This window comes from Oikopleura dioica, chromosome XSR (genome assembly GCF_907165135.1).
Source record: "Oikopleura dioica chromosome XSR, OKI2018_I68_1.0, whole genome shotgun sequence".
NCBI lineage: Eukaryota > Metazoa > Chordata > Appendicularia > Copelata > Oikopleuridae > Oikopleura > Oikopleura dioica.
In genome coordinates this window covers 6,951,274-6,978,280 of record NC_137294.1, presented here as the reverse complement: position 1 = coordinate 6,978,280, position 27,007 = coordinate 6,951,274, and the positions used below count along the sequence as shown (strand labels likewise).

General features: G+C 42.7%; 6 protein-coding genes and 1 non-coding gene across 11 annotated transcripts; 6 read left to right on the top strand and 1 right to left on the bottom strand.

The window, feature by feature from the left end:
• Positions 1–7: 7 nt before the first annotated feature.
• LOC145709054 (uncharacterized) lies at positions 8–9,981 on the bottom strand. Its single transcript, XM_081786737.1, has 11 exons — positions 9,654–9,981; positions 9,085–9,258; positions 8,787–9,039; positions 5,872–8,741; positions 5,709–5,766; positions 2,918–5,439; positions 1,273–2,870; positions 681–1,191; positions 565–636; positions 300–524; positions 8–253 (listed from the first exon to the last, which is right to left on the bottom strand). The coding sequence occupies exons 1-11, from the start codon at positions 9,711–9,713 to the stop codon at positions 8–10; spliced, it is 8,589 nt and encodes a 2,862-aa protein (XP_081642863.1). The 5' UTR covers positions 9,714–9,981.
• A 317-nt stretch (positions 9,982–10,298) lies between these two features.
• Positions 10,299–13,775, top strand: LOC145710593 (uncharacterized). 4 transcript variants are annotated; one of them, XM_081788376.1, is made up of 14 exons: positions 10,299–10,467; positions 10,792–10,949; positions 10,995–11,129; positions 11,178–11,243; positions 11,291–11,386; positions 11,433–11,575; positions 11,616–11,718; positions 11,768–11,845; positions 11,926–12,021; positions 12,208–12,377; positions 12,424–12,702; positions 12,878–13,183; positions 13,222–13,292; positions 13,405–13,775. In XM_081788376.1, the coding sequence occupies exons 2-14, from the start codon at positions 10,797–10,799 to the stop codon at positions 13,512–13,514; spliced, it is 1,806 nt and encodes a 601-aa protein (XP_081644502.1). In that variant the 5' UTR covers positions 10,299–10,467; positions 10,792–10,796; the 3' UTR covers positions 13,515–13,775. The 4 variants fall into 4 exon arrangements, with proteins under 4 accessions (XP_081644502.1, XP_081644500.1, XP_081644503.1 ...); XM_081788374.1 differs by having other exon boundaries at positions 10,305–10,467; positions 10,786–10,949; XM_081788377.1 differs by having other exon boundaries at positions 10,320–10,467; positions 10,786–10,949; positions 13,228–13,292.
• Positions 13,776–13,924: 149 nt separating this feature from the next.
• On the top strand, positions 13,925–16,792 carry LOC145710595 (extracellular signal-regulated kinase 2-like). The gene is made up of 8 exons (XM_081788378.1): positions 13,925–14,110; positions 14,156–14,321; positions 14,362–14,479; positions 14,523–14,636; positions 14,678–15,340; positions 15,383–15,691; positions 15,740–15,919; positions 15,958–16,792. The coding sequence occupies exons 1-8, from the start codon at positions 14,047–14,049 to the stop codon at positions 16,054–16,056; spliced, it is 1,713 nt and encodes a 570-aa protein (XP_081644504.1). The 5' UTR covers positions 13,925–14,046; the 3' UTR covers positions 16,057–16,792.
• Positions 16,793–17,245: 453 nt separating this feature from the next.
• On the top strand, positions 17,246–18,258 carry LOC145709554 (uncharacterized). Its single transcript, XM_081787243.1, has 3 exons — positions 17,246–17,505; positions 17,766–17,879; positions 18,039–18,258. The coding sequence occupies exons 1-3, from the start codon at positions 17,274–17,276 to the stop codon at positions 18,209–18,211; spliced, it is 519 nt and encodes a 172-aa protein (XP_081643369.1). The 5' UTR covers positions 17,246–17,273; the 3' UTR covers positions 18,212–18,258.
• Positions 18,259–18,763: 505 nt separating this feature from the next.
• LOC145708467 (uncharacterized) lies at positions 18,764–20,370 on the top strand. Its single transcript, XM_081786136.1, has 4 exons — positions 18,764–19,466; positions 19,506–19,717; positions 19,763–20,023; positions 20,064–20,370. Exons 1-4 carry the CDS (start codon positions 19,357–19,359, stop codon positions 20,153–20,155), a joined length of 675 nt encoding a protein of 224 aa, XP_081642262.1. The 5' UTR covers positions 18,764–19,356; the 3' UTR covers positions 20,156–20,370.
• A 435-nt stretch (positions 20,371–20,805) lies between these two features.
• Positions 20,806–20,996, top strand: LOC145710678 (U2 spliceosomal RNA). Its single transcript, XR_014135062.1, has one exon. It is a non-coding gene; the product is annotated as a U2 spliceosomal RNA (small nuclear RNA).
• A 2,178-nt stretch (positions 20,997–23,174) lies between these two features.
• LOC145708287 (uncharacterized) lies at positions 23,175–26,743 on the top strand. 2 transcript variants are annotated; one of them, XM_081785943.1, is made up of 11 exons: positions 23,175–23,271; positions 23,517–23,530; positions 23,596–23,645; positions 24,349–24,429; positions 24,546–24,724; positions 24,808–24,940; positions 25,019–25,287; positions 25,331–25,479; positions 25,539–25,642; positions 25,716–25,810; positions 25,858–26,743. In XM_081785943.1, the coding sequence occupies exons 4-11, from the start codon at positions 24,367–24,369 to the stop codon at positions 26,033–26,035; spliced, it is 1,170 nt and encodes a 389-aa protein (XP_081642069.1). In that variant the 5' UTR covers positions 23,175–23,271; positions 23,517–23,530; positions 23,596–23,645; positions 24,349–24,366; the 3' UTR covers positions 26,036–26,743. The 2 variants fall into 2 exon arrangements, with proteins under 2 accessions (XP_081642069.1, XP_081642070.1); XM_081785944.1 differs by lacking the exons at positions 23,175–23,271; positions 23,517–23,530; positions 23,596–23,645 and adding an exon at positions 24,236–24,298.
• The last annotated feature ends 264 nt before the right edge of the window (positions 26,744–27,007 follow it).

The following is a 27,007-nucleotide window of genomic DNA, read 5'->3' as shown; positions in this document are numbered from 1 at the left end:
CACTTGCTTAACCCTTGAGTACGTTGATGAGGGCACCGGAAGGGTCTTCACGAACATCGGCTGCCCATAATATACAGTTGACATGAACCCAGCGCCCGATACCGACGTTGAGAAGCCGGCCAAGAGTGTCGGCTTTCCCGTCTCCTCTAATTTTGCAAAGAAGACAAGATCGCTTGTCTAAGCTCTTCCCAAAGTTTTGCTCGTATTTGACGCTCAATGAACGAGAATAACTTCCTTGATCTTGGGATGGGAACTAAATTCACTCTTGTTAGAAACATTTTTGCTGTCGCTACGGTTACCTTCGGTACTGGTGCAAATTTACTGTTCCAGACGTTCCAAAGAACATTTTTGTGCATAAGAGAGCGCCCAAAATTAACAAGATGGGTCTCCGACGCTTGGCGACGTCCGCGAGAGCTGATTTTTTGAGGGGCGATGTCGGGTAAATCATCAGAGAAAACGGTTGTGTCGGCATCGAGCAAATCTGCCAGACAAATTCTGTAGTTTCGTCGTTTGTAAGCATTAACCTGAACATAATTGTTAAGTCGGTTGACGTCAACTTGATACCTTTTGTTTTTTGTCAGCCGCAGAGGAATCGATCTTTAGCTTTGAGGCTTCTTCCTTGAACGTCTGATCGATCTTATAGCAGATTTTTATCTTTTACAAAAATATTACAAGCTTACCACTCGACAGCTAACGGTGCAATAGAAAGAGTCGGGATGCTGTTTTGATGTAATTGGCTTTTTGCTTGCTTCTCCAATAATGTGTTCGCCACATTTGGAGCAACGGCGAGTTTCTTCCTTAGCTGGCACCTCCGACGTTGATGTTTTGTGCTGTTGAGCGGGTGAACCGCTTTGAGACACTCGATAACCTTCGATCTTGATGCCGATAATATTCGAAATCGCTTTCAAAGCGTTTTCAATATTACTTCTGTCACCGGGCTGTCCTGCCTGGTCAGGTCTGAAGGTGAGTGTCACCGTCACCGGGTCCCTCGGATTATCGCTTGGCATCGGCAATTCAGGACTAGGACAAGTGCGTTCCTTTCCGTCGCCCGAGTTAGCTTCGAAGATTCCTTCCTTGTCAAGAAAGGTATAGACATTTCGCTCCTGAACTTCCGGAGACGCTGGGGCAACTGGAAAGTCGTGTGACATTCTTGGTGCAATTTCTTCTAACGAGCCGATCTTGCCCATTTCACTGAAATTATGTTTACAAATGATTTCTCGGATTAAATAGATCAGCTCTTATTGTATATGTAGTTATTTTGTAATAACTTACTTGAGCGACAAGTCGGGCACAGAAGATTCCTCATCAGAAGAATTTTCTTCGTCTGTTAGTGACACAGAAAAGAATGATTTCGTTTGACCGAACTTGGATGATAGATCTAGTATCGTTTGAATATCGTTTCCTTTGGGCATCTCCACAAAGTGTTGGAAATTCACGATCATATCATAGAAGCTTGCAGAAGTGTTACTCCAACCTCCTGACGCCCAATGCCCTCCCCACGTTTCCTCTAACTCTAAAGATTTTTTCGCAACAGCACCAAGAGTACCACCTCCAAGCGGAACACAGGGATCGATATTAATTCTAACAGGCGCTTCTGTGAGTCCAAGTTGGACTGACATTGCGGAATATTGGTTAGAATCAGCATCGCGCTTTCTTTTTTTCTGTGGTTTGCTTTCGAGCGATTTCTTTCGTTTGCGGGATTTGTTGAGCTCACCAAGTTTTTCCGAGTCATTTGATTTGTCGAGCGGCTGATCAGTTGGTTCCTGTTTAACAACAACCGGTGCTTGAGCTTCAGTTTTGACTTCCATTGACGGTGAATCCGTAGAGAAGGGGACAGAAGCTGGTTGACTCACTTTCACACCAACTTTAGGTGTTCCATTAGACTCCACGCTAGAAACCGGCGTCTCGTCACTTTTGGAGTGATGTTTCAACGAAATACCAAGCATCTTAAGTTGTTCTTCGGAGACTTTTGTCCCACGAGCAGACGGGTCTGTCGTTGGACTTGTGATTGTCAATTCGTCCGCGCTCAAAAGATTGTTCAGCAGTTCTTGCCGTTTAACAATTTCGTCTTTCGAATCTGCAGACGACGTCCTTTGGCTTGTTGTCCCAGAGAGAGAACTATTGGGCGGGAGCGTAACTGCAATGTTCTTCGCCATACTAGATGATGAAACAGGACCAACAGGTTTCTTTGGCATAGATTTTATATCTCCAAGTACGGGGAGGCGAGGTTGAAAGCTATTCTGTGTGCCCTGGTTGTATTTTTGAGCAGCTTGTATGTCGACCTTTGGTTCCTCTTTGTTCTTCTTGGATTTCTTCGGGCGGGGTTTCCGTGCTCTTGGCTGAGCTTTAGTAGGGTCTGCTGTGCTCGTTGTAACAACATCCGACTGCCCTTTTCCAGTAGCATCAATGTGAGACGAAACAACGATGGGAATACCATGAATCTGGGGAGAGTTGTTGCTGTCAGGATTTAAAGATCGCGTGCTCGCCGAAGGAGACCCATTTAAATTCGGTTGCATTGCAGTCTGATGAGGCATTTGAACTCGAATATCCGCAGTCTTGCCGTTGAATGATGCAAGACTGCCATTAGGACTTTTGCGGGATTGAATTTGCCTCAACACTTCGAAAGTCTTCTTTTTGTTGACCTCGGGTTTCTTATCGTCAGTGCGGTTATTTCCAGATTTCGTTCGATGGCGGGATGAACCTGGCGAGTTTGATCCTTGCGGAGTAGGTGAAGATGAGGATGGATCAGACTTCTTCTTAATTTGAACTGTTTTCCTACCCGAGGATAAATTCTTCTTTTGCCGCCCAAGTTCTCCCAAATTCTTTAGCTTATTATAGATAAGCTTCTTGGCTTCTTCGATCTCGTTATTCTATAGCGATTAAAAATAAGTTCGCTGAAATAATTGGGTTTATATACCTGATTCTCTTCTTTTGGTGGAGGTGGAAGCTCTACTGTAGGTGTTCGAGAGTTAGAAGTATCTTCAGAAGCATTATCTGTTACCACAACTTCTTTTTGTAGCGTGCTTGAGCTCGGAGTGTTAACTTTTACCGAAGTATTTACTACCAATGTTACAGGCTGGGTCAGTTTGATAAGCGTCGGCGCACTCTGGCCGTGTTGAAGAGGACGTCCTGGAGAGATTGCACGCGGGCTCAAACCGACAGGCCGATAGCTTCCAGTGTGGCTGGGAGACATTCGAATCTGACGATTGGTGGGACTTGAAGCTGGTGAACCTGGTTTTTGCACTTTCGCTGTTGCTACGATTGTCTTTTGCTTGGGTGACATCTCTTTCCCTGCCATTTTTTCGCCTTTCGGTGAGGTAGTACCAAGCGGAAGAACGACAAAAGGAGGCGTTTTAGGAGCTGGTGGCTTCGGAGGACGTTGGGCAACTGGGATTTCGTCTTCAGAATCATTCTGACCATCTAATTGTGGTATTTGAGTGGGAGAAGGAGTCGATTCTAAGCTTTGACTAAACATTTTATCGGTTGAGCTCTGGTCACTTCCGGTCGGAGCAGTTATCGGCTGATTATTACTATAATTATGATTTAACGGCGCACGTGCAACAGTAACGACGCCGTTCGAAGGCGACGAATTCCCATTTTTTAGCTCGATTTGTACAGCGCCATTGATCTTGATAGGATCAGAACCAATAATTTGTTGATGAGGATGTTGAGGAGTAATAACTTGAGCCTGCTGGAAACGAACTGACTGCGCTGTTTGGTTATTTGGAATAAGTCGGATAGGCTGCCGATGTTGAATTATTGGATTGAAAGATGCGCCAGGAAGCCCTTGAACCGCGGTAGAGCCACCAGGTCCTGGTTGCATTGGAAATCTTTGGCCGATGTGAATAGGTTGGCCTTGCTGATTGTACATCAGTGATCCCGGGTTTTGCGCAGTAGCTGTATTCCATATCTGATTCGAGGCTTCTTCAGTCCTTCGCATTCGCTCTTTTCGTTGAAGCTTATTGTTGATAATTTCACGAGCTAGAGAGCCTGACTGCTGACGTCCGAGATTATCGAATAAGCGTTCACAGTGATGTGGTTGATTTGGACGGATCTGTAGTTGTACAATATTCTGCTGAGCTGATGGTGCTTGCTGAGGTTGAAGACCGGTGGTCGGGGGTGAGTTCGTGCTGGAGGTGTGTGTTGTAGAAGGGAAACGCAAAGAAGGTTGGTTTTGAAGTCGAGGAGATGGGAAGACGTCGCCCACGGACGGAGACATGGCAGGAGGTGGCATAGGAGATCGTGGAGTCCCTGGAAGAGAGCCTTGGGATGAGCCAAAGTCAGAGCTCATTTTTCGGGATGGAGGAATCAGCGGCGAGCTAGAGTCAGGACTCATGTGACTGAACATAGGATCTGTATTTGACATGGCAGGCGCAGGGGATCCCGATTGGGGACTAGGAACAGGACTTTGATTCACTTGGTGACTAGGTGTAGCAGAGGGATTCGGTGAAAAAGAGGTGGCCGCAGGACTTTGTACTGGTTTTGGCGAAGGCACAGACGAATTCGGACTCGAAGCACATATAAATTGCTTCCAGGCTTGATCACTCGACTCTTTCTCCGGTGTTTTGTCCGATTGTTCGTTGGGCGACTGAGTTTTTGGCGGCTTATTTAAAGAAGTTGATCGGGAACGAGAGGAGCTTTTATTTCCGGTCTTTTTATCGCGGTTCTCTCTTGCCTTAGAAAGATAGGATTTTCGCCCTTCTCCAGGAACTTTTCGCCAAAGCCGCTGAATCTGTTTGTGTCTATCATTCCAATCTGGGAATTCTGTCTTCAAATGAGGGTGCATTGTATTCGCATAAAGAACTGGTGAAATAGTAGCTTTGTCACCACGAGCTTCGTCTTCCCGCCATTTTTCCGAGTTATTACGATTGTTACTTGATGAAGGCTCATTCTGGCTTTTTTGTATTTGATCGCGAGTTCCATTCCAATTCTGCATTTGCTGAACGTGGTTGGGGATGTGGCCATGAGGAGGTGGAGGACCATGACCAGACATTGGAACTGCCATTTGCCGCTGCAATGTACAATTGTTCATTGACAAGTAGTTTTGTTGATAGTTCTGCGGGTGAATTCGCGGCCGCACCTGCTCAGACATGACTTGCCGCACCTGAATTTGAGGAGATATGTGACCATGATGACTCTGAGTTACTTGGACGACTTGTTGCGAACCAATCGGTTGCGCTACAACTTGGGGTGGTTGATAAATAACTGGGGTAGGCATCGGACTGGTAATATGAGCTCCTTCTGGAGGAACATTTTGTGCTAGAATGCCATTCGGAATCACTCTGTTTATTCCAACATTTGCAGAAGTGGCCCCAATGTGTTGACCAGATGAAACTGGCGTGGGGGATGATACAGACCCAACAGGAAGAACTACATTGGGCTTCGAGTCTTCTTTCAATGTAGTAGAGCTTGTCGGGGTATCTTCCGGTTTATCTTCTTCTGATCAGGGTGGCTATTTTGGATTTGGGGGTTAGTTGGAATTGGATTGGATCCAATCCAATAAGGTTTGGATGGAATTTGGATGGCCAGGGTACCGGATTTTGTTGGGGAAAATTGGGCAATTGGGGGAAATTGGGGAATTGGATCCAATAAAAAATATATCGCTAAACTATGCAAAGAAGGGTCATTTTCATAATGAAAATGAGAAATTTCGGATAAAAAAATCATTGTTTTGGCTATGTTGACCCTCCTTTTGGATAAAAACTTACTGTTTCCCTTCTTTTCAAAGAGATAAAAGCCTTGGAAAAATTGGAAATCCAATTGGATCTAATTGGAATTGGGGATTTTTGGGTAATTGGGTAATAATTGGGTTGGATTGGATTTTGGATGGATAGTTCCGGCTCAAAATTTATTGGATGGAAATTGGATGGCCAGACCCCAAAATTTTGTCCAAAATAGCCACCCTGCTTCTGATTTGATGTCATTGATAATCTGACTCATATCTATAACATCGTCGAAGTCTTTTTCAAAATTCGTAAGATCGAAGAAGATATCTGGATCATTGGCACCAGAGCTTTCAGCCATTTCGGGAAGTGGCTGATCTAGAATGATCAATGAGGTATCTTCTATAGGCGTCACTAGCTCATTTATATTGTCGGAAGTTGACTGAGAGTCAGTTTCTGCATTGTACACATCCACTGGCTCCGACTTGACGATGACTTGGTTAATTCCTACTGACGTTCCAAGACTACTATCAACGGGTTCTGTTTTGATATTTGCCAAATCGCACATTTTTGAATCATGTGCGAGCTGCCCAAAAAAAGCTTCCTGGATGTATTGAGGATAGTTGTCGATAATCTTGCTTTTCTTCTTTTTATTTTGTTTTTTTGGTTCAGTTTTGACAGGGTTGTTCGAGTCAGAAGAGTTCCCAGTATCAAGAACAGCTTTAGGCTTGGCTACGCGATTACGAGTTCTGACGAGAAAACCGCCAATGCCAGGTCGATAAGGTTTGCGTTTTCGCGGTTGCTCCCCATTTGCCGATGCTCCATTGGTGTGATTAAGATCCTTTGGCTCATCGTCGATTTCTGGATGAGTCGGACTCGGAGGCTCACTTGGATTCATTGACTTCAGCGACGGAGTTCGAGGTTTTCTCATAGAGCCAATAAGTCGACTCAGCTCGCTTTGGAATGTTTGAAGGCCTTCATCTGTGAATGCGACTCCATCCTTTTCGTGTGTCTTTTGAATATCCGGTTCATTTGACCAGTTGAAGGTATCTATCACAATATCGTTCGAATTGTGGATACGCAAGGGCTTGTAAACTTTTTTCGAAGGGCGGCACATCGTGCACTTGAAATTTTGCTCAGCCATTGAATCAGCATCACTCTCTGAGTAAACCTGCTCATGCAATGCGTGTTGCCATCTGAGGCAATCAGAGCATTTTAGTAAAACGTCATCTTCCTTGTAGTTCTTGTTGCAGATACAACAGACCTGCTTAGACCAGCAAACCGGACAATTTGAGTAATCGTTTTGCCACTCGAGATTAGAATTGTTGAGAGTTGTCGTTCCACATGAGTTGCATTTAATGCAGTCGTCACACTTCCATTTCGATTGAGAGTTTTTGCAGTCTGTAGGAGTCGTGGCTGTGCCGTCGTCTGATTGAAGAATTGAGGATTGATTGGGTGTTTCCGCCGCACTGGCGATTGGTTTTCTATTCAGGCAGATGTGATGAAAGGTCTGATAGCACTGTGAGCAGGTCGAAGCGCTCGAGTCAGCAGGCTGCACGGATTCATCGCATTTCGGACAGATACGGCAATGGGGACAGGTCCATCCCTTTTCTAACAGTTCCTTGCTCAGCGTTACTTCAGCACAGTAAACGTGGTAACTTTGGGCGCAGACGATACAGAAAAGCATCTTTGATTCAAAGTGCTCCCTATCGCCGATGGCACCGCATGTAGCGCACAAATCACTACTTCTTACAAATTCATCTTCCTCCGCATCTCCGAGCAATACACATCTAAACTCGTCGAAAGTAGAATCGCGATCAGCCGAGCCTTGACTCCCATCCGTTCCAGCCTTCAACGAGTCGATTGCTTTTCGCTTGTTGCGCTTTTGAGCGTTCGATTGCTGGCCATCACTAGTCGAGTTTTTCGTGCGTTGGTCTTTTTTCATTTTCGTCCCCTTCCTTGCGCCTTTTTTCTGCGATTTCTTCGTTGGCGGCTTGCTACTCGGTGGTTTATTCGATGACTTATTCGTCGGCTTTGAGCTACTCGCAGCTTTGGAGCTTGTGGTTGTTTGTGCCGAGCAGCGTAAACTGCTAGTGATTTGATCGTTAGATGATATCTGCTCTTCTTTTGGCTCAAGCGAAGGAGAATCGTTACTGTAAAAGGGCTTGGGTGAATCTACGTCCGTTATTTCAGTAGATTTTGTCATGTCAGAGTCGATAGATTCTTTTGCAGAGATTTCGTCGGTAAAGCAGGAGTCCGACTTCGACGATTGGGGAGATTTGGGAATGTCAAACGGGCGACAGTTGGGACATTGGTAAGTCTTGTCAGGATCACACCCAAGGTGACAGCGAGAGCCACATTCCGAACACTTTATGAGCTCATCTTCGTCGAGACACTCGGCGTGACAAACGATGCACTCGGTCTTGAGACGGTGGTTCTTGCAGTTGGTGCAAAGCAGCTGCTCTTTCGCCGGCGAGTGGGTGTTTGTTGGAATCAGATGCCCGTTTCGTATTTTGTTGCCGCAATCGATGCAGTTGCGGCAATTGTTGCAGCTCCAGCCATCTTTAGGCACGGAGTCCATAACAGGGTTCAAACAGTAAGTATGCCAGCCTTTGTCGCACGTTTCACATATAATCATCTGCGCGTCGTCATCCGACTTTCGACATTGCTGGCAAATTTTACAAGTGTAGCACTGCCAGCCGGCGCGCACTTCGCCGGTAACGATGATTCCTTCGTTGAGGCAACGCGCGTGCGAGTGGGCCCCGCAAGTCGTGCAAAACAAGAGATCGGAGAGCTCACCCACTTGACTACAGAATTCACAGCCAGAAGGGTCGATAAGACGCGCTTGGTGACGATGCTCTGGAGCGCAAAGAACCGAACAGGATTCGGCGTCTTGGAAGGCGCCAGAAGCTACCGCGCACGGGTAGTGATAATATGACGAGCAGTTGGAGACTTTACAGCGCACGGAGGCTCCGTAGTTTTGGCAGTAGGAGCACTTCTGACGTAAACTCGAGAAAACAGCGCGATCGACGCCGACAAGAGTTACATCTTCAGAGAACTCACTCTTCAGACTACGAACTATAATTCTCATAATTAGGCTATGTTTAATGAACGTGAATTTACTTTTTTTGGCAGGATGATTTTCGTGGCTATTTTCGAAACCCCGCGCTGTGGCAACACCCTCACTCCAGGCTGCGCAGCAGTGGTGGGCAAAGACGTGGCCTGTGGATTCGAAGACGTGTATGGGCTCTAGAACGTCCGCCCTTCCGATTTTGCTGAGACTGTCTTCGGAATGAAGGGAGAGGGCGCGCTTGGTGCCGCTGCGGGTTGAGCGTCGCGGAGTTTTCGGAGATGGAGAGTTTCTTTCTGACGATTGCTAAACATGTTGAATGTTTTCGGTCGCTAGAAGGGAGTTCTCTACCTGAAATGGGTCGAATCCGGCTGAAGGCGCATAACGGATAAGTTCACCCTGGCCGAGGTGGCTAGATACGCAACAGAGCGCGCATCTAGGTGGAGAAGAAGAATAAGAATTATCAAAGAAAGAATCGCAGTCACTTCCGCTGTCGAAGACCGAGGAGAGAAGACGACCGGGCCGCTAGAATAAAATTTCAGCGCTTGTCCAATGAAATTCTGAGAATTATTTCTCCTTTTTATAAAAAACATTTCAACTTATGAATCGAGATTTAATCAATTACTTTGATAAGTTCTTATATTTTGGTTAAATCTAAGTGATCGAAAAATATATCTCAGTACCAATTATCCCTGATTGTTCGTCTAAATCGGATTTTTAGCTTTGAGCCACAAACATAAAAAAAAACAATTAGACTAACGCCTTTTCGTAAAGGATATTTATAAGAGTTAAAAAAAGAGAACGGTAATAGAAATAAAAGCGGGTTTCTGCTGCAAGAGTTGCTTTTGGATAGGTTTTAAGTCATGGCATTAACGGTGAACAATAAAAATGAAAGACGGGAGTGGTGATTTATTTCAAACCTTGAAATTGTTTCGTTTTCCTATATAATTTGGATTCTGTGAAATTGCGGCTGTTGACATTCACGGTTTCTCCGTCTCTAATGCAGTTTCGGATTCACCATTTTTCAATTTTCGTTTATTTCGTTCTCAATAGTTTTTAAAGTTTGTTTCTGTGTTGGCAAGTGGGAAAGGTTCTGAGCAGGATAGGGCGCGTTCTTCGGGCGTGCAGGCTACTATCGCACACTGCTGGGCTCTAACTCGCCGTTCTGGCTTACAATCGGCTCCAGTCTGTAGGTTCCTGGGAGGAGTCTCCGACGAGAGCGCGCTACAAATGCATCCAGTGAGTCATTGGGCGTTTGGGCGCGACGGGGACGCCCAATCCACTCACACAACTTTCGAAACCCACGCCCGCGTTATACGCGCTAAAAGACCAGCGCGGCGCGCCCGCTCCCGCCCCATCACAACTTCAATTCTGAGCAACAATCTCCTCTCTCCCTCCATTCTTCTTCCTTTCCTAATTCAGCAGAGACGATGTTAAGTTAAAAAAAATAACTTAAAATAGAATAAATTAAACTAAATAAATTATTTAAGAGATCGTTTGTTTATTCAAATAGCCATTCTGTCGAAGCTATAAAAGTTCAATAGTACTATTTGCTGTGTCGAATCAACGCTCATTCGTTCGACGAATTCGCGAGGACTATCTCTAGAACGACCGATATTGTTTTCTTTTCAGAGTACTGTCACTTTGTTTTTTTCTGGAAACGACTCGGGTTTATTCAGACAGAAAGCGTGTTTGCTCGACGAAATCTTCATCGAAAAAATAGAAGCAAAAAAAGTAATTAGAAAATAATGTTTATCCCAGCAAAAAAAAAGGGGGTGGAAGTTCCGCCATGTGGGAATATGTATCGAATTGGGGGTAGGAGGGAATTTTCGCGTAGTTCTGTCAGCCAAGCGGTTGAGTAGCACATGGTCCGCAGCGGAAAATGACTCGATGACACTGATCAATGTCTTTGACCAGCAATTTGTCCATTCGCTCGTGTTAAACACACTATAACTGTAAGTTACGAATATATTTTCAACGCGTCCATGGCTATGTTTTTAGAATAAGGACTTTCTTTCCCCAGCACCTACTGTATCTGACTGTGGAATATAGTTTGAGGGAAAATGAGCCGACCGTGGGATGACTGTCGCTACTTCATCATCTCTGAATGTCTCAGGAAGAACTGTATGTACAGACACCACCTCCCCGCAAAGACTGCCCAACTCTGTTCGAAGTGGGCTTCTGGAACATGCCAAAAACTCGACTGTGACAGCATGGTACCCACACTCCAACAGAACGTTCGAAAATAATTTATTTTTCAGCACTTCGTGCTCAAGCAGAAAAACGAAATGCTTTGTTACTTTGAGAATACGCCAAGTGGTTGCATCAATCTCAGCTGTAGCTACAAACATGTCAAGCCGCGACCATCACCGAAGAAAGACGCGATGGACGAAAAGGTAAGATATTCCCTTTCTCCCATCTTCGCGATCTTCATGTTTCTCTAGGTAGCCAAGTATCTTGCAGAACTTGAAGGAGGCAAGACGTCGTCATCGCCACCAGCTGACGAAAAGGTAACAACGGAATCGAGTTCGATTTCAAGGTAAATTTTTATTTTAAGAAATCGCCGCTAAAATCTGACAAAGCAAGCTCGGATTCTGATGAAGAAGAAGATCTTATGGCAATGAGGGCGCGGATCTTGCAATCTCAAGCCAGGGTTTGTTTCGTCGACTGTTCACGAAAATGGAATGGTTGATATTTAGGCACGCGCTAACATCGTCAAGAAAACGGTGAATCGAGAATCGCCACCGCGATCGCCGGAAGAGGAACTCAGACCGACCTTCAATGTCGCCACTCCGCCGAAGGGCTTCCTCAAATCCGGTCGGAAGATCGTCTCAACCAAAAAGTACGTCTCTGTCTTCTGGTCGAATTCATAAAATCTTAAGGGGCTTTAGCGACGATGATCAGTCGGATATCTCGCTGGACGAGTTAACTGACGAAGAACAGGAAGACCTGCGAGCTCAGCTTAATAAAAACAAAGAGCCAGTGGTGCGTCTTTCAATCTTTGAGAACTTCCTATTTAATCTTTGATTTTTAGACTATTCGTAGAGTCGAAGATCAGTTTCGAAATGTGGAAACCAAGAAGTCCGAGAAAAAATCTGAAAAGACGGTGAAGGTGAGTCCGCATGAGATCATCCAATGAAATGCTTCATTGTATCTTCGTTTCTTGTGCGGGGCTCTATTTTTCGATTGTAGCATGCTGGCCGGATCATTTCTATCCGCAACGAGAACGCGCCTGAGCTGAAGCGGGAGAGCTCGTCTGAATGGGTCGAACGAAAAATAACTATCAAGGTAAGAAAATGCCACTTGCTGCATGAACTAGCTTTTGTTTAAATATCCTTTATGTGTGAGTAAGGGCATCGAGCATTTTAGCATTAGCTTACAATAAACTAGCAGATCATAAAGTTCAAATAAACGAAGGAAATTTGCTAGTGAAGTAATCTTGAATCACTCTCTTTTTAAAATGCTTTTTTCAAGAAGCCGAAGAAAGAAAAGGCGAAAAATCCGTTAGTCACTCGAGTGGTAACCAACGTCTTCGCTGGAAACTCATCGGAAGCATCTTCGTGTGATTCAGATGAATCTCCCAGAAAATCGACTAAAAGGAGAAAACCAAATACATCTTGGGCTTCCGTAAAAGACGAAAAAAAGTAAGTTTATTCATAGCTTCTGCACGATAATCAACAAAAAAATCAGCGTAAGAAATCGCCTCGGAAATAAAAATGAAGAAGATCTGAGCAAACAGATTTTGAAGGCGCGCCTCAATCGCTTCGGCGGAGAGGTGTCGAAGAAAGAATCGGTCTCGGTGAATAGACGGTTGACGCTTTCTACTACTGGTGGAGGAATAAAATCTCGCCTCGGTGGTGGCGTTGCCGCTATTCTCACCAAGGAATGCCAAGCCGCCGCCAAACAAGCCAGCAGCAAGCCAATCAACGTCAAAAACAGACTCGGAGAACAAGCGACCGCCCCTCCAAGGTATTTCTAGCATGAGCTGCATTCATTGCTGAATTTTTGGTAATGTTGCGAAAAATGAGCATTGAAAGGCGCTCGAGCGTGTGAAATCGTGCTTCATTTAACATTCGCGGCTCAATAAATTTTAAATAATTTCTTCTTCGTCTCCAAAAGCAAATCGTAAACGCGTTTTCTCTAGAAGCGAGCAGAAGGTTAATGGAAATGAAAAAGAGTCGCCTAAAAAGAAGACTGTAAATCCGCTACGTAGAAAACGCAGTTTATCGTCAGAGAAAGAGCCGATCGTCAAAGAGAAACAACCAAAGACTGCTTTGAAGGAAGTGAACCCCTTTGAACATTCGTACGACGTTCCAGATATCGACGATACAATTCCCAACAAACCCGTTTTATCTAGCAATGGAGTGCGTAAAGAAGATAAAACAGCCGAGAAAAAAGAAATCACGCCAGTAATTCCTGACCCTGATGCAGAAGAGGAAGCCACCAAAAGGTTCAAACGTACTAATTGACATTGTTTATTATGCGTAGTTCTAGTCCACCAGAACAACTCGCCAGGAAGCCGTCGACGTCCCCCGTTAAGTCCAGGCGTCTGAGTTCACGTAAGTCTAACTTGACCTTGGGAATTTTCTTTGTTTATCCAAGCAGCAGTGAAAATGCGATTTTTTATTTAAACAAATAGGCGTTTTTTGTTTATCAATTTCTTGCCTTCAGGTGCACTTGACGATATGGACGACTTGGATGCCGAGTTGCTGCTGGGCGTAGAAGAGAGCGACAATTTAGACCTTGGTGGCGACATAGACGACGAAGATCTTTTTGCATAATTGTCAATTATTAATTGACTCCAAAAAATGTTTCAAAGCCTCAAAGTCTTCTACTCAAACTAACACCAGTAATTTCTTCAAGTTACACCAGTCGATTAGACAAAGTTGAGATGAGACTCTCTTCGTACTATTTACCTAACCGACTCTCCTTAAAATGATATTGATGCTGTATATTTATCTTCTTCAACGTTACGGTGCTTCATTCGTTTATTCTTGCTTCAGAGGAATGCTGTCAAGTTAATAAGAAACCCAGTTCAATGACTTCTCGCCTACATAATCTTATTTTTAGAATGAATGAGCACGATCTAGTGGAGAAACTAGCCCTGAGTAACATTCGAACGATCTCAAGAATCGTGAAGAGCAGGATCTAAAATCGGAGCGGTGCTTTCAATTTCGCCAGTTTCTTTATTTGTGTACCTAATTGCTTCAATTCTCGTGTAGTGTTTTCGTTTAGTTGGAACAATTTTCGATCCCTACTGCGAAGAATAAACTCAGGTCGCTCCGAATCAACGCTAAATCTAAAAATTCTAGAATGGTAGACACAAATGAGGTAGAATCTCATTTGATTGAACGGTACGAAATCAGACGCAGATTAGGTTAGTCCAATCTTCGTTTCGCGTTAGGTATATTTTTTCCATTAGGGAAGGGTGCGTATGGTATCGTCTGGAAGGCGAATGAGCGCAAAACAGGCCGCGTAGTGGCGTTGAAGAAGATTTTCGACGCTTTTAGAAATCCAACTGATGCTCAGAGAACATTCCGGGAAATCCTCTTTCTTCAAGAATTCGCAGATCATCCAAACATCATCAAGTGAGTCTTTTGTCATAATCAGCAGTTAACTTTCGTTTAGATTATTAAATGTAGTGGCAGCCAAGAATGACAAAGATATCTACCTAGTTTTTGAATATATGGAAACGGACTTGCATGCGGTCATTCGAAAGGGAGGCATTTTACAAGACGCACATCAAGTAAGCAGCCATAAACTGGACTTGATTTAACTGTTTTCCAAAGAGATATATTATGGCCCAACTGATGCGCGCAACTGCCTTCCTTCACTCTGGAAATGTAATCCACCGAGATCATAAGCCTTCAAACGTCCTCCTTGATTCTGATTGCGCAGTCAAGGTTCCAATCAGAAATTAATTCATAGAAATAATTTTCAATAGATCTGCGATTTTGGCCTCGCCCGATCGCTATCTTCCATTCCAAAACGAGGGCAAGGCGACGACACCAGCGTCCCAGCGCTGACTGAATACGTGGCTACTCGATGGTACCGTGCTCCGGAAATTTTGCTCTCGTCCCCTCACTACACAAAAGGCGTGGACATGTGGAGTTTAGGATGCATATTGGCCGAGATGTTGCTCGGCAAGCCGCTATTCCCCGGCGATTCTACTTTCGATCAAATCGAGAAGATCATCAGAGTGATCCCACAGCCTTCGCGACTGGACATTGACGTTATTGGCTCCCAGTATGCTTTGTCAGTGGTCGAGCGCGCTCAACGAAAACAACGAGTGACGCTCGAGCAAATTCTTCCGAAAGACTCGCCCAAAGATGGAATCGATCTCATCAAACAGTTGCTCGTTTTTAACCCAGAGAAGCGCCCATCTGCCGAGTCCTGCCTCAGTCATCCTTACGTTGCTCGATTCAACACGAAAAAAGAACCTCTTGATCTTGGCTATCAGGTCATTCCACCGATCGATGACGATGTTCAGCTCTCCGTGGACGAATATCGCTCAAAATTGTACAAAATGATTAGGGAGAAAAAAGCTGCAAGAGATCTTGAGCGAGAGCGTCGCTATGCCGAAGAGCAAGCAAAAAAAACCAAAAAGGTAGTGTGGCTTTTCTTGCATGATTTTACCGTTATTTTGCAGGAAGATCTCAACAGGACGCTAACAAACAGCTACCCAGAGTCAGGAAGCGCAACTAAGCAAATGACGAGCACGGGGACGGCTCCCGTCTACCCAGCTGCGTCTGTCGCTGCATCGAAGCCAGTATCAGTGCCAGCCCCTTATCGTCGATCGTCGAAAGTTGTGGCTATGGATAAGGGCGAACCATCTCGTCATTCTCGCAGTGCCCAAAATCTCGCGCCTCACCAGTCGCCCGTGATCCACAGCAGACACAGCTCTGCCCCGCTTCACAGACAAAACACGAGAGAATTTACGAAGCAGCAGGACCGCCTTGTAAGTAAACAGTCTTTATTCTTGATTTTAATCTTTTCATTATTGCAGAGACAAAACAGTAACATCATTCGCAAAAACAGTCACTCAAATAACAACAACGGGAACATGAAGGATGCCGACTTGAGCGTCACTGGCAAAGTGGTTGGCACCAAGTCACGGTCAAACTTCGTTCGAACTACCGGTGCGAAAAACACGCAGCCTCATCGATCTTCCTCCGGAACTTACAAGGTAAAATGACTCTCGGTCGGACGGAGGTTTTTCTTTAGAATATGACGAGTAGCGGGAACGCCGCCCGAAATACCGGCTCCAGTCACAGCCAACAGTATGGCACCGTTACTGCAAAATGGCTTAACGAGCACAACTGATGATAACCATTTCCACTTTTCTCTATCCCCGTTTTACATATTTCTATAATTTCATTTCATTCCCGCGAGATGTCCTCTTCGCATTTCCAGTCCCCTTTCTTATGATCCAAGTTTCCGACTATAACTTCTGCTAGCGCAGCCTACTAATTTACGTTTTATTTATTTCCTTTCTTATTTTTGATTAATTTTTACATCTCATGACCGACCTCGAACGTAATTCAATTTACACGCATCATCAAAAATAGTGATGACTCACAGTTGGGCAGTGTTATGCGCTGGTAGATATTTCTTCGTTTACCCAAGTTTTAAGTGAAGCGAACAAAATTTGAGAACAGTTTTCCCACCATTATGTTATGCTTAAACATTCCGCTCTTATCGAGAAATCATGTGAAATCCAGGACCCAAGAAGCGATTTTGGTTGAAATACAGAAAGTGAGTCACGTATTCTTCCTTGTTGTCGAACACTGAAGTCACTTTGTTTCTACTAGCGCTTTCTCTTTCTACACTTTCGCAGAAATTCTTAATAAGCACTTCTACAATGAAAATATCACTGATGTTTCGGATACCCACTTTACGCCTTGCGTTGGCTGCTAACTCTTTCTGTCTTTTGTCCTCCTTTTCCCAAATTTCTGTGCAAGATCAAGAACCAAAGGGATAAGCAGAATGAAAGTATGCGCCATTTAGTGCTCTTTCTCAAGAAGAGCAGAGCGATCACCGTCTCTCTCTCAAAAATGTATAATTTTCTATAAATAAATCTATATTTTTCAAATAATAACTTCGAGTCTTGCTTCAATTTGCACGACTCGGCGGCTTCAAAGTGTTTTTCTTTATTGCAACTCAGAGCAGTTTAGTCATCAAAACATAATTATTATTTTTAATGATCTTGAGTGAATTTTAATAGCAATTGCGACAATTTTCGAGCATTGCCATGTGTCCAGTAGGATTAATGATAATAAGTCACTATTATTGTAACTATTAGGCAATTCACAAAGCAATTCAATTATTGATAGTTTTAATTTGCAAATGCCAATTGGTTCGATGCACTAATTACCCTAAGTGACCCCGAAGGAGGTCAGAACATGTTGGTGGCTTTTTCTTTCGAAGCTTCTGGTGATTTAAACATTGCGCAATCAAAAACCGACCAATTAGACGATGGCTCTAAATTTTCGCAAAGATTTCCTTTTTCCCTTTCTGAGTTCCCTTTTCAATTTTATCCGATGAGAGCGCAACTTGCACGGCGAGTTCTTTTTCCGCAGCGCTGTGCGCAACTCGTGCGCCGGAGAGACCTGACGATTTCTGGGGCGATGAGAAGTGATGGATTCGCGTCAGAAGAATATCTCAGGGCTTTATCCAGGCTGGGTCTGGAAGGAAACCTTTTTCACTCGAAGGAAAATCTGAGGAAGGCGTTCATTGAACTGAACGCAGAGGTTGAGCTGGACGACGTCTCAGGTAAAGAAGGTTTTTAGTGAAATTAAGTAATAGTATTTTATTTCTCTGGATAAGGCCACTTTGAGAGAGCTCTGCGTTTAACCATTTAAATTTACGCTGTAGTAATTGTGTTTAGTGTAAGGCTCTCTTTTAGGTTGAATTTCGCTCTAGTTAGTCGTTGTTTAGACTTTCGGGTTGTAAATTTGTGTAGCGCTGTCACTAGTGCAAAAGAACATCAATTTCTTGGCAAAAGATAGTTACTTCTGATCACGGTTTTGTAGTAAGGAACGCATACGAATACTGCCTTAATTTCCATGAGGACATGTACGGGAGAAGCCAAGGAGTTGTCTCGGAGAAGATTGAAAACGTCACTAAATTGAAGCGCTCAGTTGGAGGTAAGTTACTCAAAGTTCATGGCAAATAAATAAATTTGCGGTTATATTCATGGTAGAATTCGAGGTAGTCTTACTTGAAGCCTTGCTCTGAGAATTCTTCATTTGGCTACTCGAATGTTTACTGTTGCTTTTTTCCAATTGACTGAACGAACACTTCAGGAATCAGTTACTGGGAGACACTGATGATGGGGACTCGGCTGTTTTTCCTATTTTGCGTTATGCTTTGGTACATTCTCCAGCTTATGAAGCCCTATGTCCGATTTACCTCAACATACTACATGGATGAGCCAGAATCGAGAGGGCTGTTCTCCGCCCGTCGATATTATCGATGATTTTACTGTACAAAATTCCTGAAACTCTTACAGAAAATACATTTGTACGTCAGAATGTTGATGTCTGTCTCTACTTCTCGATATTTCCCCTAACCCAACACATCAGGTCATGTGTTGTTATTGGGGACATACGCGGTTTCACGAGGCATTTCCTCTTCTCCAAGTTTTATCCAGATATGGAAGAATTTTAACTACGCGAGCTTGAATTCTTGTGCAATTGATCGAAGTTTAAATAAACTATTATGCGAATAGAGAAATGCCTTTAGAATAGGAAATCACGAGAGTTATTTCTCTTGGCAACTAAACAATTTCGCTCGAGAGAGTGAGCCAAGTTTTGTACTCTCCAAAAGTTCCTCTGATTGCAAGTCGCTCATTTCATTTGGAACGTGCATAAAAATAACACCCTCAATATGTTCTGGAACTGGGCGGGTCGAAATGAAGAAATTGTTGCCCTCTTATTCCGGACAAGAATTTCATTCAAGAAAAACAGGCCGAGTTGATTTAACTTTTCAAACTTGCCAGGGGTAATTTTGGGAAATCAGTATTTATTAGAAATATTTATAAGAAATAGCTGGCGGGTTACTGCTGAGTAAATCGTCTACTCGTGTAGTTTGCAAGAGTTCGTTCGAATAGTTTACAAGCGATGTAAACTAAATATCACCAACAGGCCCTTTTTCTTCCTCCAAATAATTTAAATTGTCTAGCTATAATGTTATTTCATAAACACTGCTTTAAGAAGCAAGAAAGAGCAGCCTCCGGCTCCGAGAATTGGAATGAAAACAAAAGAGGTCTATTTTTTGTAAACACAAACTTTCATTTTGTATAAATATCAATATGATTAGTTGAACGATCTTTGCTGCAATTATACTTGGGCAAGCCAAAATACGAATTTGTGCGGAAGTCCTCAAAATTAGTGGATAGACACTTGATTTTTAGTGATTTGCAATGATAGTTAATTTGATTGTTTCCTTTCGATCAGGAGAGGTTTGAAAAACTCAATCGCCAGCAGATGTCTGGGCTGATTTCTCTTGAAACTGACGATTCGCTCGTGATTTTTTTCATCTTACATATAAAGAAGCATCGAGAGTGGGATTTTTTCATTGCAGAGAAGCCTTCCGAAAACACCGGAAGCGTCGAATTTCGAAATGTCTCACGAAACCTACAGACGAGGCAACGAAGCGATAAGATACGTTGACAGAAAGTACGTCAAGAGTTTCGGAAAATATGGAAAGTGCGCGATGCCAAGCTGCTACAGGTAATTCTTTCGTTATTTCAACGTTTTACTTATCGAAAGGGTCACCGAGAAAATGAAGAAAGCAAACGCCTTTCGTCGTTTTGTCTGCGAACACTGCATGCTTGGCCCACAAGTGAACGAAGAACTAGATGAAGCCGAAGAAACAAGAATGAGTGATGCAAAGCTCACATGTCCTGCATCGAAATGCTACGCATTGTCATCTCCTCGTCAGTTCATCAATGGAGAATGCTGCGAAGATGCAAAGAAACACCGTTACTGGCATTTTTCATTTCAAATCATCAAATTTTCATTTTTAGAGAGAAAGGCGTTGGTCATTGACGCACACAGAGCGTACCTAAACTCGCGATTGGAAGAAGACGAGGCTACGTTAGAGCTTTTTGACGCTGAAAAGAGGGTCAGCAGCGCAAAAATGAAACTTAGGAGGGCGGAAGAGGAACTCAAGGATGCCCAGAAGGAAGCAAATTCTACTAGACAAAATATCTTGCGTCGACGAGAAGTTACTCTGGCAAAACGGAGAAAGCTTGATGAAGAAGCGGCAACTGTTTGTCGGGAAGAGAGTAAGTTTTGTTGTCAACATAATTTTACGTTATTGAAAAGAGGGGCCGAACGTCGAAGTTCGTGTCTTTGGACCAGAAGACATCAAAAACTACCAAGAAGAAGACAAATCCTCATGGGCACCCTTCAAATAGATGCGATTTTGAGGCTGTCAAAAACGATTTTGGAAAAAAAACAGTGTTAACCAGAAAAAAATATGTGGACTCAGATGACATGCCCTAACCAAATTCCGGCTTTTATTTCAACGATGAGCTACTACTAGTAGTACTAGTACATTGTATCGCAATTTTCGACACCCTCAAACTATCTACGGACTTTTCTCCTCCTTCACTCGTGACAATCTTATTCCCTTTGCTATTTTTCCTATTCTATTGAAAAAAAAACTTAAATTTAGTATAATAAACTCAATAAGTCTGAATAAATCCAATAATTGACTTCATTTTTCCCAAAATGAACTCATTTATCAAGAAGTAGTTGAAAAGATAAGTGCAAAATCTTGTTCAACTAAGCTTCGAAAAAATCGTTCTATTATTGAAAAGCCCAATTGTAGGGCCGTTTTATCCCCCAGTTTTGAGCGAAAAAGCTCAAAATTACTGTCCAGATTTATCGGCATCCGACATAAGAACGTGTTTTACGCTTAAATTATTTTTTCCATACGACTCATTTCCTGAAGCAAAAAAATTGATGAAATCGATCGAAAATCGCGAGTCGCAGCGGCCTTGGAAAACACCATAAAGGGACGCTTGACTTTATAGAACTGAATTTTTACGAATCCGCCAGGGTTATCGCTTCCGGCCTTTGTGGCTAAGATCAAGTGTAGTATCTGTTCTTCTCAGTGTGACAGCTGGGACCGTCCCTACTGGGACGTCTATTGTCACCCTGATTTTTGGAACTAGGGATGTAGTTAGGGGCTTGCTCCGCTCTTCCCACGGGTTGACTCGCTATTGCAGTACCGGCGAGCTCGGCCCACTCCCCTACTGGGGAGAAATAAACCATAAAAACGTACGAAACCACTTTGGGAACAAGTGATGATGAGCACAGTCGAAGATAAGCCTCCCTGGAAGAGGTGGAGAATAAGCTCAAATATTTGATTTACAGCGTTAATTTTGGCAACTAGAAATTTTCACAAATATTGTAAGACAAAGCTGACAATATGTTTGTTGCACCAAAAACAGTTGTTGGAACACTGTCTAGCTTATTCCTGCTAGACTTGTGAGATTGGCGCACTAGTTGGAATCTAATTGTTTCCCCAAAACGTGGGTCTCTACCGTAATCGTATGAAGCCACTGTTAGTTGGCCATACATATAAAGTCAAGTTCTACGTTGCTCTAAGCCCAAAATTTGAATTTTTGTGGCGACAGCGAACCGCATCGGCTTTTTGCTCTAAGCAAAATGAGCTGCTTCTCAAATCGACACATCAAGAATTTGTCCCAGCATAAAAGAGCTTGGTCTCTGGCAGCTCCAATCTCGATTAGCAGCACGAATCCGCTCCAGTGTCTCTAAAATGCATCACCTGGCAATCATGAAATCAGGCGGCTTCACTAATTGTCGCTTTCAAAACGAGCGAGCTTTATATTGCCGAACGATTCTTTCTCAAAGAATGCGATCTTCTACTCAAGAATTCAGAAAACCTATCATTTCTTGCTCAATTTAAGAATCACATACAACTTTTAATCGGCTTGACAGACCGAAATTAAAAAAAAAAACTAGGAAATTGCTATGGATAGTTGTAATTTTGATGCCAACCGTTTTGAAGTCAGTTGTTCTAAGTTACCGATTATGAAAAGTACACAACTGATTGAGAGAATCTATTATTTTGTGATTTGAGTGAAAACAAAATTATAAATACTTTCTAATTGGGTTTGGTTATTATTAGATCTAATTGAACCAAGGGTAGAACGAGAAGTTTACTCCTAATAATTAATTCTACGATAGTAAGCACCAGACCACGATTAGCCACAAGATTGCGCAGTTCGGTTCTTACTGATGGCGCTGCAGGAGCACCATGGTGGAGCACAAACTGTGCGCTCCAACCTTTTAATATCATAAAAAAATGAGAGGCAGAAGCCCGGAAACCGGATGCTCTCTTGTCCAAAGTGCAAGATTTAACTAGAGATATTTCAGAGAATGAAGGTCTTATATTAAAAACGAAAATCAAAGAATAACCAGCAATCATAAGAGAAACTGCCTTTTTTATAATCAATCCTTTCTGAAACAATTTCAACTATCCTTAGTGATAAGGATTCATGAGAGATTGTATTCTTTTTACTCTTGTTATTATTACTGATTTATCTTTTTCAGACTTTGAAACGGCTCTTGACGATTGGAGATATCTCCATACATATTTTTTTGAGTGACTAACGGTAAGTTAACGGAACGTTTCAGATTTTGGATATATCACTGTTTTGAACGGAGTTTTTTTCTCACCGATTACGGAAGGTGCGTCTTAGCGGTCGCTTGATCAGTTTTGAGATTTCAAGCTCGTGAGCACTGAAAAATCATGCGGTCTAATCTTCTCAGAATAATCATCGCCTCATTTCAGGAGCATGTAATCGCACTCGAAAATTTACTTTATATAGTGGTCAGCGAAATGGCTTCTTTTTAACGGGCTAGATTGAATTTAACATTGTTTCGTAAGAGATCTCCTTCGCTTGAATACAAAATTTTCTTGTTTCGATACTCGAGATGAAACCGCACGTTCTTTCAAGGAAGATATACAGCGCCAAGTTTATAGAAACAGTTCGTAAATATTGTTCTTGGTTGATCCATGAACCTGAGCAGATCAGCGATAGAGCGATTCATACTTGCTCCTCGTTAAGAACTCTTAATGCGTTAATGAGCTTTGTGCGTTATAATATCGTGAAGAATAAGAACTTATTTGCTTCATCGGCTTAGATGGAGATGAAATCCGAGCGCCGCTAAAAGCATCCCACCGACCTTCAAAAAACAGTTTTATTCCAATTATTCAATTAGAACCGCCTTATTGATGATTTTGCTTTCAGGTGTAACGACAGAGCAGCGATTGCTCTTAAATATATTTAAACGACTGAGCAACACACGTCTTGAACAAGGAAACGGATACTGCAACGCTGATGTCAATACATTTATCCTCAAACACTGATCAGCAAATGCATCCGTACAAAAGCATTTCGTGAATATAGTTGATTATCAACTTGCTCTTCGACAAATCAATTGTTTTAAATTTCGATTATTTTTTAAACGAACCTGCATTTTTGAACTTGGCTTTTACCAAACGGGTTAAATCTTTGACAACAACTCGGCTAACTCTTTAATTCCTTTCTCCACTCATTTTGTTTCTTGTTTTCATTTGATATACTTAAAGAATACTAATAGGCATAAATTTTTATATAAAAATTTAATATAACCCTAAATCTTGGGATTCACAATAAGACATTTTGAAATAAGGATTAAGAGTTTTTTCAGTGATTTTTTTTTGAATAATTTTTGCGATAAGACTTCCGAATCCCACCAGAGTCTTATTCTATCTGGTAGGTTATCGCTTCTATGCCCTAGAAAGTGTATGGCACGTGCTTCTATGTTTTTATCTTCTTAGGAACGCGACCTCCTCTCTTTCCAGCTCTACAAGCGATCGCGCTACTAAAGGTAAAGTCCACGTTAAATCAGTGAAAAGCTGACCGACGCCTTGTCTTGAGTTGAGCGGAAAGTTGAAACATAATATCGACAAACACTTTCCAGAACAAAGATAATCTGGGCTGGCTCAGTGGTGAAGCCTTGTTGAATCACTTTGTGAGTATTTTCGGGAACTCGAACTTACCCAGCTCCAACTTGGCAACTCAATATCCGACAAAAACCTCACGTGACAAATAGCAAATGCGTGTGAGCAACAGTAGATATTTTTTGAGGCCAGTTCGGCGAATTTTGCCCAAACTAATTGTTTTCTGCTCAGAGCAATTAACCTTGCACAGGGAGCAATTGTTCTCGCTCTTCTCTCTGGAATGAATTGCATCGCTCGTGAGCGATTCCGACAATCACGAATTCGACAATTTCGTCGGGGGAACGAAATAAGTTGTTGAGAAGCTGCTGTTCACAAGAAAGCGATAGAGTGTAGTTTTTCTTTTCTCCGGGGTCTCCAGCTGAGCTAGACGCTTATCTATATTGTAAGAACGAGAGATAAAGCTGTCTTAGAGCAACGCGGAGAACCAGAAACTCCAACCAGTGAAAATCAGAAGTCATAATTTATTTGTAAAAGTTGGATTTATTCAAGAGAGATATATTTTGAGAAAGCGCATCCAGGGGTTAGAAAACTGAAAACGCGGGAATGAAACCTTCTAAGCTGGATTTTTAGATCTCTACCAGACGAGAAATGGCGACTTACGATAACCAAGAGTCCTTGCCCTACATTTTGGAAGCCATCAACGATCTCCAGGGACGGTTACAACCATGATAAAATCTTGAATTTGACCGGCATTGGAGATATCTCTGATAAAAGAGGAAATGAGAATTTTGGGTGGGGACTGAGACCTGTAAAATAACCTTGCAAAGACCCGGTTCTACGGTTTTCAGCTGGAACAACTAAAGAACCAAGAGAAAATCCAGCAGGTGCCATCGTTGAACTCAATCTGGTCGACTAGCTCCGACTCAGCCTGTGGATCGACTCGGCCACCTTCAACCGGTTCTGCGGCATCTTCTGTCGATCGAGACTCTGGGAACAGTTCAATTCGGTATTTTACAGAGAGCAGTAGTGGGCCTGTCTGACCGCATACGAGCTCGATTTCCAAAGTGATTACTTAATTAAATGTTGTAGATCCTTCTCCCCTGATGTTTCTTCAGCCTCCGCTCAGCATTATTCCGCTCAGCTCAATGCTGCGGCCGCTCTATGGCCGCAAGCTGCTGCTGCTGCTAGTCTTGCTGCCTTCCTACCAAAGCAACAGAATCAGCTCAGGGTTACACGATTTAGATTTTATGATATGATTTCATCAGAAAAACTAACAACGTAATGCTCAACCCTGGCTAAGATGAACTCCGTCCATCTCCTTCAGAACGCGTTCAATGTTGGAGTACCCAAGAAACACAACATCAACTTCTCGAATGATAAGGACATCAAATTCGAGCGAAACCATTTTGAACAGCAAAAGAAGAACATCTCTCCAATCGGCAGCGGCATCCCAAAAAACAATTATATGCACTCTTCTTGGATTCCTAACGCCAGAAAAGGCGCTCCTGTCAAGCAAGGAGCTTCCCCATTCATGAATTTCATCGACACTCGTCAACATCAAGCACAGAGGTATAACATCGAAAATCATCCTCCTTGGCAAGCGGAATTATAGATCCTTCCAAAAACCATTCGCCCCAAAGAAGATGCACAACAACGCAAAAAAATCTAACTCCAACGCTGACAAACAAAAACAAGGTCCATTCAACAAAGTTCTCATCGTTGGACTCGGCCCTAACCACAGAAGTCTTCCTGACGTTGTCGGTTTGTATAATACATTCCTGCTTGATGATTACATCGTTCTATTATATTCTGCCTTTTAGATATTTTCCGACCATATGGTGATGTAGTTTCTGCGCGAGTGCTTCCTCCCTTCCAGACGCTACCAAATGACATTACTCGATGGGTACCCAGCGTTGAACTCCAGGTGTGTATATTTCAGCAACAAAACGTCCTACTAGAGAATCAAGTTCATTCCATCTTTGAATTACAAATTCCAGGGAACTTATTGCGCTATTGTCGAATATCCAACTGCACGATGCGCTAAATTTGCCGTGGGAGTTCTTAGGGAACGCGTCGTCAGCAATAAATACAGGTACTTCTAGGCTTCTTTGTCATCTCAAGATATAACCCACTTTTTAGAGTTGTTTTACTCAAACCAGGAGCTTATGATGAGCTCCAGCGACAACATCAGTTGATTTTGGGATCTACTTGCTCGTCCACCGACGAAAAAGAGCAGCAGAACGCAGAGATCAGTTCCGATTCCGGAAACGAATCTGTGGAACACCGCTCCACATCTGATTGCCAGTCTGACGCGTAGAAAAATCAACGAGTCTGACGCTTCGCTATGGAGTAGTGTTCACCAACCCCAAAATTGTACATATATGTTGAAAATTGATGTAAAATAATGATGATGATGACTCATCGCACCAAACAAAGCTGGCGACCATTCGCGCATGCTGCTTGATGGACGAAAGTTGCGATATTACCTCGGAACTAAAGACAAACTATTCTACGTTTTCTGTAATTTTAACTCTTTGACTTTGACGATTAGCCAAGTTTCACAGGCTCGTGGAACTCACCATTTGGCTCAAATGTTTATTCGTACTTTTCCCTGTATAAATGCTCCCTTCGTTTAGACTCACCTATTGAAATTTTCGATTTTTAATCAGTAATTTGAATTTAATAGCCAGAGTAGATTTCATGATATCTTTATAACATTTCGCGATATGCGCTTTATTGGACACTTTTGCTTTTGAAACTCGAAAAAGAGCTTTGTTTGTCTCCAAATTACCAATCTCGATAGCTTAATTTTTTCGCTTGCGCATAAATCAAGATAAAAATGCTGAGATTAATAGTAGCAGCAGTAGTCTCGAGAGAGAATTCATAAGCCCAATACAAAAAATAATTTGAAGACCCTTGACAAACGATATCAATAGACAAGCATAATAAAAACGTCTATCTTTGATATTCTAACCCGATCTTAACAAGTAAACTCTTGCTTTTAATAAAGTTTATGTTCTTTTCACTTCGTTGGCTTATATTGATTGCTCTGATTTGCATTTCCGCAGGGTCAAATTTGGTAGACTTGTAAGCGCGTGCTTACGAGCCTGATCGCCTTTACTAATTCTAATGTTGTTGATTCAAGGGTCAATTAAAGAGTAACTCCATCAATGCAACGTTTCATGCTTCGCCTAAAAACAAACTGCTGTTTTCGCAAAGCAATTCGATTTTGATATCATTATAATTAAAAACACGCGAAAATCAAAAGATAAGGCATTTTAGACAATTA